The sequence below is a fragment of the Notechis scutatus genome, chromosome 1, assembly GCF_049901735.1.
Source record: "Notechis scutatus isolate UNSWTSFEM ecotype Mainland chromosome 1, rNotScu1.2, whole genome shotgun sequence".
NCBI classification, from domain to species: domain Eukaryota; kingdom Metazoa; phylum Chordata; class Lepidosauria; order Squamata; family Elapidae; genus Notechis; species Notechis scutatus.
Window position 1 is genome coordinate 170,112,345 of NC_142009.1, and position 14,737 is coordinate 170,127,081.

General features: G+C 37.7%; 1 protein-coding gene across 4 annotated transcripts in view; it reads right to left on the minus strand.

Annotated features, from left to right (window-relative positions):
- The window catches only part of PARD3B (par-3 family cell polarity regulator beta), a 926,621-nt gene that overhangs the window by 710,269 nt on the left and 201,615 nt on the right, over window positions 1-14,737 (minus strand). For all 4 annotated transcript variants that reach the window (XM_087949489.1, XM_087949488.1, XM_026673207.2 and 1 more), the window contains exon 4: window positions 8,571-8,680. In XM_087949489.1, the coding sequence (XP_087805615.1) occupies window positions 8,571-8,680 (110 nt within the window). The remainder of the gene's footprint in view (window positions 1-8,570; window positions 8,681-14,737) is intronic.

A 14,737-nucleotide genomic window follows, 5' to 3' on the forward strand; every position in this document is an offset into this window, starting at 1 on the left:
CAAAGAGAAGAAGAGGAAATAATTTCTGGCTGTTTGGATTGTTTGATAATTTTGACATTTGCAAATTACCTTAAGACTAAAAACATCTGGGTTGTTCTTAAAAATTTACAATGGCACCATCTCTGGATCAACTAAAAATGGAATATGAAAAATTAAAAGAAACAGAACCAAATGGCAAGAATTCATTGGGAGCTGTCTTCCACTTTTTAGAAATGGCGGTTTCTACGTACCAGCAAATACTTGATGAAGGAGAAAAACAACAACAAAACAACATGTTGCTTCTTGGTATTGACAAAATCCACATTGGACTAAGGGGAGGGGTTGTAACTTCCTTTATCTAACCTGCATGCTTAGAGGGATATCAGACCCTACTTTGAATTTGACTGGCTGTCTTCCTTTTCAATCAAGAATTCCTTTTGAAATGCCCAATTTTCAAAAGTTCATTCTTATCATCTGAAGGGGGGAGAGTCTGGTCCTTACCAAGTTCTACAATAGTGGTCAACCCGGAGAGGAAAAAAAATATTTCTCCTTCCAAATTTTCACTCTACCTAGGGGACCATGTAAACAATGTCTGAACATAGCAACAAACAAGGGGTAGCCAAATGCTGGGGAGAAACTTTGACAACTACCCAGTCAGACCTTGGCTTTGTGTGCCCCCATCAAAGACATCAAAGCTGCCTGCGAAAATTCCACAAAGCTCTGATTGTCTATAGAGGTAAGAAAGAGAGACAGCTGGGATGGAAGAGCCAAGGGAGTAACCCTCACCCATGGTAACCATAAACCCGGGTGGAAAGTGGAACTGGAAGCCCTTTCCAATCCGGAAGAATGGATCGAGGAGCTGCTGGCAAATAACCGACTGAAATGGTACATAAATCACCTTGTGAGATAAGCCATGGAAGACCTCAACGTGCAGGATAAACCAGGTCACCATCAAAGGAGAGCAAGCGAACCAGAAATCAAGAGAACCCGAGCCGTCACCCCGATCCAGCTGAGACTAATTGAGCAATGGACCAAGCCAGAGGACCATTCCAGAGCAGGGGATTAACCCCAGCCAACTCATGGACCTACAACTGCAGAGAAAGATCCCTTGGGGGTGAAATTCAATTGGGACCCTCAGAAATTGGGGGTTTTTGGCTTCCAGTTTGAACTTCTTCGGCGACAGACCAAAATCTGCGATCGTGCGCAGTTTTGATCTGTGGTCGCCGCTGGGGCACCCTGAGCCAGCTGGTTTCGGGGCTAAGCCACCCCGTAGAGGTGGTGAAGAGGAGGGAGACTGCCAGCAGGGTCGAGGAGAGTTGCATCTCTCCTCCCCAGCTGACCATTACTCCCTTTCCGGAAGGTGGTTGCAGCAGTGGTCAGAAATGGCCACCTCAAAGAAGAACTCGAACGGAAAAGAATGTGCAGGAGGAAGATAAGAAGAGAACGTTTTGGCTGACCAGGTTGAACTGAAAAAGCAACAATATAAGGTACCCTGGAATTTGAATTGTAAAGAACAACATTGTTCCCAAAGAAGATTTTGAAGCAGCGAATGAGAGAGGGAAGGGAAAGGATTTGGTTTTTTTTCCCTTTACTTCCCTATATTGACAACTAAGAGATTTAAGCAAGAAATCGGCAAAAAACCACTTTGACATCAACAGGCATTTAAGCTGAAAATAAAATGTCAAAGGGATAATAAAGATTTCTGGATTCTCATAAACTTCTAAAAGAAGGAAAAAAACAAAAGGGTGGTATCTGGAAAAATGGAGGAGACCACCTGGAAATAAAAGGAATTAACAGTGAAACTTTAACAAGATTCCCAAAAGATACGTTTTAACTGAAACTTTGTAACAAGAGAACCCCAGGAAGAGAAAGTGGAAAAAAGAAGCAAGAAGAAACAGCTTTGGATTATTTGGATTACTTGGTGATTTTTGGATTTTTAGCTATTGGATCTAAAGGACTATAATTAATTGGGTGGTTGTTCAAAAGTTTTTAAAATGGTATCACTCTTGGAAGAATTGAGAATGGAACTGAAAAAACAGAAAGAAGATGCACAAGAAGGAGGAAGTTCTTTTGGCTTCGTATTTCAATTTTTAGAAATGGAGACCCTGAGCTATGAGAAACAAGAAATGCCTGTAGAACAAGAAGGGCTGGGCAAAGAAGAAGCCATCTTCAATGACCAAGTATTTCTATGTGGGGAAAAGAAAGGGAAGGGGGGGAAAGAGAATGAAAAATTTAAGATCTAAAAAAACAACTCAAAAAAAGAATAGTTTGAAAAGTAATTACAACATTAGGAAGAAACAGAAGAGAGAATCAGAATTAGAGAGAGAAGGGGTCAAAAAGGGAAGGGAGAAGAAGAGGGGGAAGAGGGAAAGGAAAAGAAATTATAAAGGACAGAAACAGGATATAGAGAAACAAGGGAAACGTACAAGGATTAAACGTATAAGCCTATTTAGAAGACACAGAGGTGAAAACTTAATTGAAATGGGGATTCTGCAAGGGTACATAAGATAGTATTGTTATTAGAAATAGAAATGAACTTTGAAAATATGAAACGTGTGATTAAAATGATAGATAAAATACTCATTGTAATGGAATGAAATGTTTAATAAATAAATGAAATAAAGAGAATGAGAGAATGAAATTAGGAAAGGAGGGGAACATTTTAATTATTATAAATGTGTTATAAAAATTTAAGTGAAGAGGAATATGAAAGAAACATGAAAAAAATGGAAATATTATAAGTGTTCCTAGAAGTATGATACCCTATTGAAAATAAATGTTAAAGATGTCAAAGATTATAACCAACATTAATGACAGAGCTGAATTGGAATAGAATAAGCATTTTATTTATTATTGTTATATACTGTATATATTTTCTCTTTAAGAACTTAGTGCATATTTTAAGAATGTACCAAGCAGAATTCAACTGGAAGTTATGTGTTTTATTGAATATTATAATTGTAAAGGCATAAATTGAAGTTTAAATAAGAGTTGAATGGATAAAAATTAAAAGATACAAAGGTGTCAAACTCCAATTAGTAACTACAGGGGAAAATTTTGTTTAATGAGAAAAGAAAATATGAAATTGAAACAGGACAGACAAAAGTATAAATATAATGACTAGAAAAGTATTGAAACTTAGAAAAAGATACATATAATTGAATTTAGAAAGGAATGAGATAATTAAAAGTAAGATTAAGAAAACTAAGGGAAGGGAAAAATTATTGAGAAAATGTTAAAATAGTAATAAGATAGAACACAAAGATGAATATGAAATTGAATTTGTGTCTGTATGGAGAAGTGATAACCCGGGACCATGCTATTCTCAAAAAAAGAAATTTTACTTGTATTATGTTTTGTGAAAACCCAAATAAAATTTTTATATATAAAAAAACGAAATTGGAGGTTTTCCTGGCACAAGTCCCTATATGCAAGAATATGAATGGCACTTCCCGACCCACAGGGTCCCAGTGCAAGTTGTCACCCTAACCCTAGAAGAGGCAGCCACTAGATGGATGGTAACCCTCCACAACGTTGATGCCCCAGAGCTGAGGAACCTCAATTGATTCATGACAGCCCTACGCCACCACTTCAAAGACCCACTCCCCGATCGAAAAGCCCGGGACCACATTAGGGTCGTAAAGCAAGGTTGTCGTCTGTAGTCGAACACACCGAGGAATTTCACAACCTGGTCAGCTGAGTCGACTGACCAGAAGATATTCTAGTGTGCTGGTTCAAAGATGAACCCAACGGTGACCTGTACACTGACTGCCTGGCCCTTTGGGCCCCTAACCTTCTGCATTAATGGTACCTGATGGCAGAGGAGGCAGAGATCAACATGGTCCGTAAACAGTACCACAGAGGCCGGGTTTGGAGAAGATCCCCACCCCAGGGGAAGCGGGAGTTTTTCAAATCCCAAATCACTTTGACTCCAAGACTATCTGGCTGTTTTAAGTGTGGAAAGGAGGGGCACTGTGCAGCAGAGTGCCGTTCAAAAACCCCTGCCAGAAAGCCAGACCACCCATCAGGGGGAAACTTGGAAAATCAAACCCCCAAGGAAAAGAAACCACCCTGAGAAGCTGAGAAGCCGTGAAGTTTCGGTTCCCGCCCACAAACCAGAGGAAGAATCTCCAATGCCCCAAGGAGATCTGAGCCAATCTAAAAGCGATCTGGAAGACGACACACTGGTAAGCGACCTAATTGAACCACTCACTCTACCCCTAAGACTGTTTATCCCCAGCTGAGGGAAGGGGGAGGAAGTAGCAGCATTACTGGATTCGGATGCACCTGGTGCCTAATCAATTCCATCCTTGTAGGAAAATTGGGAATCCGCCTAAGAAAAATGGAAAACTCCATTGCTTTTTACCAATTAGACAGGACTATAGGAGGGGTGAGGCCAAACAGTTTTGCCACAGAACCATTGCAAATAGAACTGGCCAACCATAGCGAGGCACTCATGTTCATTGTAGCCCCGGGAATGGAAGGACCACTATTCCTAGGACTCACATGGCTACAGAAATGGAATCCAAAAATGAACTGGAAGAGAAAAAAAAAGTCCTTTAGAGAGGTGAGCTGGCATGTCCTTCATGAGGGGGGGTGGGTACATATTTTCCACACTGATGGTATTTAATTTACAGAAATCAAGCAGAGGCATAGGGTGCCATCTTTCTTTTCATGTAACAATACTGGGGCTGCTATTTTCGGTCGGATAGGTTCAATCAAACCCTGTTTTAGATTTTTATTGATAAAGGCTCTGAGTTCATTTAGTTCTCTAGGGCAGGGGTCCCCAACCACCGGGCCGCGGACCGGGACCGGTCCGTGGATCACTTTGCACCGGGCCGCAAAGAAAATAAAAATAAAATAAAAATGGCAGCTTTCTTCGCCTTCGGTGAATGCTGCTGGGATCAGGGATCAAGGACACAAATAAAAGAAGGGGAGGGAGGAAGCCTGTCCTACTCTCTGGCTCAGTGGCTTCGGTGTCCTCCCGCCTTGTTCCTCTCTCAGTCGCTCTCTCGCTCCTCCACCAGCCCAGGAAGAAACTGCTTCAAAGAAGCCGGCAGGGTGGCTTTTCCTGTCGGCGCAGCTCCCCCGAAGCGCCCACCCCGCCGCCATTCAATCCAGGTTCAATCCAGTGCTCCGTTCTGCCTGCCTGCCTGCCTTCGTTTCTGGTTGTTTTGGAGCAGCTTCGGCTGAGAATAATAACTATTCGCCTCTTTTACTCAGCCGAAGCTGCTCCGAAACAACCAGAAACGAAGGCAGGCAGGCAGGCAGGCAGAACGGAGCACTGGATTGAACCGTGGGCGGCAGGGTGGGGGTGAACGGGCGCTTCGGAAGAGCTGCGCCGACAGGAAAAGCCACCCTGCCGGCTTCTTTGAAGCAGTTTCTTCCTGGGCTGGTGGAGGAGCGAGAGAGCGACTGAGAGAGGAACGAGGCAGACACCTGAGGGATGAGGCTGAGGGAGGGAGGGAGACACCTGAGGGATGAGGCTGAGGGAGGCAGGGCCGAGAGGGGCTTCTCAGCCATCCTGCAGGGACTTGTCCTGAGCCGTGGAGACAGCTGTGGGCCGCCACCGCCCAGCGCTCAGTTTTGAAGGCGCTCCTCAGCCCGGCGCAGTTCCTGAATCTGCAGCTGAAACCCTCCATTTTAAATGTCCCAATAGAAGAGAATATCTGTCGCTCAGGGTTGCAATGAGGAGGCATTGGCGCTCCCTGAACTTGGTGGTTTGCTGGCAGACGTTTTATTACCCGACTAGGTAACAACATCAGATGTTACCTAGTCAGGTAATGAAACGTCTGCAAGCAAACCACCAAACTCGGACTCCCCGGTCCTTGAAAAAAGTGTTTCTGCGTGAAACTGGTCCCTGGCACAAAAAAGGTTGGGGACCACTGCTCTAGGGGACATGCAGTACATTTTTGGTTTTGGAAGTTTAGCCCCAGGCAGGATTTCAATGGCACAGTCATGACCACTATTGCAGACCCTCTTATTGTAAGGGCCCAGACTCTCTCCCCTTCAAACGATAAGAATGAACTTCTGAAAACTGTGTATTTCAAAAGGAATTCTTTATTGAAAAAGAAGTTATCCAGGTAAGTCAAAGCAGGATTTAATATGCCACCAGGCATGCAGCATAGCTAAAGGGTGTTAGAACCCCTCCCCTTAGTCTGTTGTGGATTTCATCAATACAAAGAAGCAACATGTTTATTCCCCCCTCCCTTTTTCCCCCCTGAGAACGTAGTTGAGAAAAGTTTCCCAGGAAGTTTCTTTCAGAGATGGAATTTTTATGGCCCCTTCTCCTCTTGCTATCTCTCCAAGAGGTGACAAGTTTCCAGGCATCTGGGCTCAAGTCCCAGTTGTATATCATGTGCAAGTTATACAGATTCAATACAAGAATTAAGATATTCAGGTTACATCAAAAAGGATTACTTGTACCAACTCCCCCCACATCTTCCATTGAAGAATGGCAGATACACGGATCTGACAATGGACTTTTTTGCTTATAAGTCCATTGCTAATATGGCGAGTTCTATTAGTATAAATTAAATATGTTTGTTTAATCAATTCAGCTTAATATTTGTGTACTTACTAATTAAATTATTTAATCTGTTTGCTAAAAATCCTGCGATGATTTTATCATCTGCATTGAAAGCTGGTCTATACAGCTTAAGCATTTGTTGTATAATTTCCCTTCCTAAAAATTAATGCTGTAAACTTTTTCTTTAGTTCCATGGATATAGAATCTCTCTGCTATACATTTTCATTAATTAATATTATTTTAACTTTATAGTTTTGAATCCTTTCCTTTTTAACTAGCTACTTTTTCTCGATAATACTCCTATATTTGCATTTAGATTTTCATTATCCTCCTGACAGAATTTAGTATCTGTAACTTATTTTTAAAAGTACTTTATTTCCTTGGTTTATGCTAATTTTCATTAAGACATATATTTTTTTCATTTATTCACCCTTAATACTATTCATTTAATTGGAAGAATTAATTATACCACATAGTGAATTCAGGTTTGGTTTTTCTGCTAATTGTCAAGCTAATGAATTACTTTGTTTGATTCCATTTTCAAATAATCTTTATTTAATGAAAGCTATGAATTTATCTGCATTTTATGATCCATTAAATATATTGTTTTCTTAAGTTTCAAACTGCTTCATATATGTATATAACTACAGAGTGGTTTCTTTTAAGTTGTTCCTGCATTGCTTTATATTTTTTATTATTTGATTTATAGTTTCCTTATTTTCTCCCTATCATTAGATGTTTTTTCTAAATTTTTCTCACTACAGTAATATTTCAAAAGCACAGCAGCACCTAATTAATGGGATAATCTAAAAAAGTTAATGAGGATCAAAATCTAATTGTTACTTGAATAGGATACCACAAGAACAGTATTATAGACTAAACTAGGAAATTGGACATATATTGGGGAAAAATGCCATTTTATTGCTAAGAAAACAACATTGAAATGTTCATGTAATCAGCACAAATCAAACTCTACTTGAGAGCGACTTAAAATTGTCATGATCATTTATTCACCATGATATTGAACAAATTCCTCTGTGTTGAAGTTTACTTTGATTTTAAATTTTTGCAAAATCATTACATCTTTGTTTGAAGAAGATTTGGGCAATTATACATGTCATATACTAGAAATTACCACTAATTATAATCCAGCAAATACAAATAGTCTGGATTTCATTAGCAAGCATGGCTACCAGAATAATAATTAAAATCTTATTTAATTTTTAATTCATCTGAAGTTTAGTTAAACTTAACTTAAGGAGCAAATGGTTATATCAAATAAACAAATGTTTCAAATCTACACATTTATGTAGATTTATTTGCATATACATGTAACTAGAAGTACCAGCTAGGATCAGATGCAGCTGCTACATTATTAACTATGTGACGCTGCTCTGAAGAGTAATTATTCTCATTTCTAGTAAAACATTGAAGATGTTTTGCTTTTGCGATCATGAGCTTTATAGGAGCTAGAATTTTCTGTGTTCCATTGAGATGAAAAATATGGTAACATTTGGACAACACATGTATATATAGAAAGAATATCAGATGTTCTCCTCACCAATTCTTCAGAATTCCGCTCATTTCTTTTTCTTTCAAGTGTACCCACACATACAGAACTGTAGCTCTTCATATCAGACAGACATTTTCATAAATTTTGGGAGCAGTTTTATGTGCAGCATACCCAGTTGTTGTAAAAAGGATTTAAGAAAACATGTTATAGGAATTCTGCTTGAAATATTTTGCATTTGAGCTTTTGCTAAGGAGAAGTAAGGCTGTAATCCAGTGAGCAAAATAGTACTGTAGCTTCAGAACAAATATCTTTCTTCCATTCATTTTTACTCTACAGAGAAGCTTTCTCAAATGATTTGAGAAGTTTCCTAGAAGTTTGTAAATTTTTTTTGCCAAAAGTCATTCTTTGAGTAAAATGACTTTTGGCAAAAAAAAAAAAAAAATTAATAGAATTAAGCTTAATAGAATATAAACTGCTTAACAATTGGATTTCTAAGAATCCTAATACTGCTAGAAACAATGTCAGAATCTGAAAGCACAAGATACTTACTGACACAGAGGACTTCAAAATATAGTGATTAGCATGTGAAGTTCCTGGAACAAAATCAGCTGGCTGTCCCACAGTTGGATCACTACTCCTTCTAACCAAAAGTGGAGTACCTAGAGAGAAAAAATATATTTACTTAATTAGAATTACTTTAGAATCATTCACTTTTATAACGCTATATATTTATGATGGCTTCCATGAATGCTTCTCCAGATGACAGTTCAGATGAAGAAGAGCTGGTTCCAGGGATTTTGGGGGAAGATGTGGAGGCACATTAGGAGATTGCCTGAAGTGCCAAGACAGAAACAGCAAGGCCAGGCACAGTGGAGCAGTTGCAGGAGGACAACCAGGCAAGCAGCTGGCTGAACTAGAGTCAGGAGAGACACAGCTGCAGCTGGGAAGCCCATAGATTTTGGGCAGAGGGAGCGCAGCAGCATCTTCCTCCTCAAGATCTGAGAGCACATAGGGCTAAGGAGGAAGATGCAATGAAAGTCAGCCAGGCTACTTGTGAGGTACTACCCTCACCCCACTTTTAGGCTGTACCATGGAGCAGCTATTTAGCTTAGCACATGGAAGGAAATTATGCTGGGAACAACTCATCAATGAACTGCTGTGTGTTCTTCAGCCGCTGTGATTTTTGATGTGCTCCCGGACCTGGATTCTGTACCTTGGACTTTGGATCATGCCTCTTGAACTGTGGACATGGCTTGCGGACTTGCCTTTGCCCTGTGGATTTATGCTGGGTTTTTCCTGGACTAGATTATTAAACCTCTTGGGGACTGCACTAGTGTTGAAATTTCTGGGGAAAACTATTCATGGCTTGGGAAGCCTCAGTAAAGACTTTTAACACCCATGGAGTTTGCATGTGTGAGGACAATATAAGGACTTATGAATAACTTACAAAACAATCAAATCTTACTTTTTTAATATGAAAAGAAAACAAAAATTGAGTGAGATTTCCAAATATGTTAGAGAAAGAAAGAAAACATTTCTGTGTCAATAAAATCCATAATGTATAGCATACACAGTTGTAAAAAGGATTTAATAAAGCATATTACATTAGTGGATCAGTCATCAAGATTAGCAGCCTGTGATAAGCAGATTGTCTATTATTTAGTCCAATCTCCTTTTAAAAGGAATAGGTTGCAATCATATCTAATATTAAAAGTTAGAAGTTTCACTATCTGTTATCAAGAAATGTTCTATTTTATCAGTTCTAAAACTCCTTATATTAATTTTTAATGGCTGGTGCTGTGTTTTAATATTGTAACAGGGAGAAAATATTCATTCTCCATGAATGTAGAATCATGAATCTAGACAGTCTGAAATACTAAATAATTATAAATTAGTAAATAAAATTAATAGTAAATAATTATTTATAAAATGTATATGTCACAGTGATTCTGGTCAGTTTACAATTGTTAAAAACATGTAAGAAAGAAAAACCCAGCACAAGACAAAAGAACAATAATGGCAAAACAAAAAAACTTCAGAAATGAACACAAACATAAATACTGAACATACTGAAGTTGCTGATGACACAACAGTGATTGGTCTCATTCGAGACAACAATGAATCTGCGTACAGACAGGAGGTTATACAACTTGCCTCGTGGTGTAACCAGAACAATCTGGAATTGAACACACTCAAAACCGTAGAAATGGTGGTAGACTTTAGAAGAAACCCTCCCATACTACCACCTCTTACAATACTAGACAACACAGTATCAACAGTAGAGACCTTCAAATTTCTAGGTTCTACTATATCACATGACCTAAAATGGACACCTAACATCAAAAACATCATCAAAAAAGCACAACAAAGGATGTTCTTTCTGTGCCAACCCAGAAAGCTCAAACTGCCCAAGAAGCTGCTGATACAGTTCTACAGAGGAATTATTGAGTCTATCATCTGCACCAATATAATTGTCTGCTTTGGTTCTGCAACCCAACAGGACAGACACAGACTTCAGAGGATAATTAGGACTGCAGAAAAAACAATTACTACTCACCTGCCTTCAATCGAGGACCTGTATACTGCACGAGTCAAAAAGAGGGCTGTGAAAATATTTACAGACCCCTCACATCCGGGACATAAACTGTTTCAACTCCTTCCCTCAAAACGACGCTATAAAGCACTGCACACCAGAACAGCTAGACACAAGAACAGTTTTTGCCCGAAAGCCATCACTCTGCTAAACAAATAATTCCCTCAACACTGTTCAACTATTTACAAAGTGTACACTACTATTACTGTTAATCTGCTCATCACTCATCACCTCCCACTTGTGATTGGTTGCTTGTATCCTTACGATTTATATTGACTGTTTCCTAGTGTGATTTGATCATTGATTGTACCCTATGACTATCATTAAGTGTTGTACGTTATGATTCTTGATTCTTAATGAATGTACCTTTTCTTTATGTATACTGAGAGTATTTACACCAAGACAAATTCCTTGTGTGTCCAATCACACTTGGCCAATAAAGTATTCTATTCTATTCTATTCTATTCTATTCTATTCTATTCTATTCTATTCTATTCTATTCTATTCTATTCTATTCTATTCTATTCTATTCTATTCTAAAGGAAGTAAGGGGCATCAATCATCCTTGTAAAAGGCAGGCTAAAGAGCCATGTGTTTAGTGGTCTTCAAAGTATCAGTAAGATGGGAACTGCTTTTTGTTTGTTTGTTTTTTGGAGGGGAGAGATCTGAATCAAAAAACAAGCATTGCTACAGCAAAGGTGTACTTCCAGGGACCAAGAAAATGGTATTGTTTAATTCAGTGATCCCCAACCTTTTTTATGCCGCGGCCTGGTACCGGCATCAGCTGGGCGCCGCGGCCCGGTACCGGCATCAGCTGGGCGCCGCCATCTTTTTTTGATGAAAAAGTGCTTCCGGTGAGCTTTCTACCCGGAAAAGCTCACCGGAAGCACTTTTTCATCAAAAAAAGATGGCGGCGCCCAGCAAGCCAGCGGCCCGGTAGGACTTGTTCCACGGACCGGTACCGGTCCGCGGACCGGTGGTTGGGGACCCCTGGTTTAATTGATGGAACTGCACCATGTTAACTTTGACTGAAATAATTAGATAAAGCATGTGCATGTGAGAAATTTGGGGCAGAATATAGAATACTGGAATACATATGTTGTACATGCATTTAAAATAAACAATTTGTCCTATGTATCCCATTATTAAAAAGTCCTCTATTCCTCTACCTCTATACTGTACTGATAAAATTGTCCTTTCTACATACATGAACCTTTCTCTCATAATATTTTAATGATGCATTGTCATAATCCTATCTATTCTTAGTTCCCATAGCATTTCTCTACTCAACTGGTTTAATTATAATATCTGGATCCTTAGCCAACTGGCATAAAATCTCAAACTTTTCTCTATGTAAATTATGCCAATATAGATTGTTCATGTTTTCATTCCTTCAAAATCAATTTCTCAACAATCTGTGCATCAGGAGATACAACTCCCTGAATGTTAAACATATATTTAGACTTGAAAATACTGTAATGCTGCATAGAAGTAGACAGTCTGTTTTTAAAATACTATTTTAGCTTGATGCTTTTCTAAACAAGAGCCAACTCAAATTTCTGATGTCTTGGTAGGAGAAAATAGTCCTTTTCTGAACAATTCCATTTTATTTTGCTTTGACATCTTAAATGAAAAATTCACTGGTTCATTTTTTTTCTTTCCCTTCTGCCTTCTTGTTACTATTTATATATTTAGTATTAAGTACATCATATAGTGGGGCTGAACAAAATCTGGAAAACCATTAGATGACCACAAACAGTCAGAGGTGCATGAAAAGAATGGCATAGTCTGAATACTGGATCACCTTATTCTGACTTGACTTGCAGAATAACAAATCATAAAAAGAACTATTCAAACAGGACAAAATTCAGGTCTTGGAGATATTTATCAATATATAAACAACATGTACAGAAGTTATCAACATGTAGATTTTTTATTGTAATCATATTTACTTTCCTGTATATTTAGTGTTAGATCTTTTGCAATTACCTCCAAAAGATCCAGTTTTTTCTTAACACTAAGTAGGGTTAATTTATATGTAATTTAAAAAAAATCATATGGAATCCTAATCATACACAAATAGGATAACATGTTTTTAATTCACATTGAAGAACAAAATTGTTATAATGAAGTGTAAAATGGAGCCAAACAGACCTTAAGAAAATAGACAATAATGGAGAAGGCGGAGCTACGTCGCCGCGCTACAGCTGTAATTTCGGGACAAAAGAACATATAGATTGGAAACCAGAGATTTTTCTATTGGGAATCTTACCTAATACATTTAATAAAAACTTAAAGTATTTGATTGTAAATGTGTTAACAGCGGCTAGGATTGTATTTGCTAAAAATTGGAAGAGTGAGAAAATACCATTAGAGGAAGAAATTATTAAGAAAATACTGGATTGTGCTGAAATGAGTAGATTGACATTTGAAATTAGAGAACAAGAAGATAAACAATTTTATGAAGTTTGGGATCTTTTTTATCAATGGTTAGATAATACAATATAATAATAGAATATTTAGAAACCTAGGAAATAATGAATATACATTTTTTTTAATAACATTTTTAGAATATTTTATTAAGATAGATTTGGTATGATTTTATGATTTGTTATAAAATAAATTAACTAAATTATAGTTATCTCGCTTAAGTATGAATTAGTAAAATTATAGTCAAATGATTGTTTAATAATGATATTAGGATATATAATTGTTGATTGATAATATGAGTTATTATGTAACATAATTATTATGATGACTATGAAATGGATGCACAAAAAGGAGTGGTAAACCAACCGATACACTGTCTGTAAATTTATGAAGAATGATGATGTTCTTATGTTATGTTTTATGTTTTATGTGTTTTTATTTGTTGTTAAAATCAATAAAACTTTTACCAAAAAAAGAAAAAAAAGAAAATAGACAATAAAAAAACATTTAACAACACTGAAATACAATAGCCAGAAATGAACAAATTAGTTTTTGAAACAAGAATACACTTTATACTGCACCTTTAATAAAAACATAATACCTCCGCGAAATTAAGTCCAGTTGCATACACACTTAAACTATTGAACTTCAAGTAGCTAGAATCACTTCCCTTAGAATTTGACAACTCTGAATAAAAAAATCTGATTAGCATGGCAAGATATTAATGTGATAGTTATCACAGTTATCTTGAATTTTTTACTTCTCTGACAGAACCCACAGCTATGGAGGCTGCTGGTAGATGAAGTAGCATTCTGGCTGGTTATGCGCCATCAAGTCAGCGTTGACTCTAAGGAACCACAGAGTTAGATTTTCTCCAGAAGCACTTATTCCTGTGGTAATTAAGCCCAACCACCTTGGTTCTGGTCACTTTATTTCCATATTTTATGCATTATAGAGAGCTACGTAAGTCTTTGATTATTGAGTCTGAAATAATTAATTTGAGTCATTTGTGCCTTATCCCACTTCTTCGCCAACTAGAGCTCCAGCATTCTTTCATCAGATTCTATACATACTGTGGCTTTCTGACTTGTATATTGCTTTTGCACTGGGACATCTTTGGCATTCTTGTTTCCACACTCATGTTTAATGACTTCCTTAAGTTCCTCTGATTCTCTATCAATACGATTTGGGATTTCAAAGTGATTCCTGATGTTCTCTTTGAAAATGATGGATATATGCTTCAAGCATTATTGTAAAAAGTTTCTTCTTCAATTTCACCTTAACTTGGAATTTGCATATGACCAATTTGTGATCTATTTCACATTCAGTCCCTGGCTGTTATAACTGAGATTTTCTACTTCCTTTTACCAATAATGTGGTCTATTTGCTTTCTATACAGGTAATCCTTGGCTTAAAACCATTTGTTTAGCACCATTCAAAGTTATAACAGTGAAGAAAGTGACTTACAACTGGTCCTTGCATTTACAACCTTTGCAGCATCCCCATAGACACATGATCAACATTTGGATTTTGGCCAATCTGCATGTATTTTGTAAGGATTACAGTATCCCAGAGTTGCCATTTGCAACCTTCTCAGATGGCTTCCAAGAAGCAAAGTCAATGGGGGAAGCTAGATTCTCTTAACAACTGTATGAATCATTTAACAACACAGATATGCTTAACCACCATGACA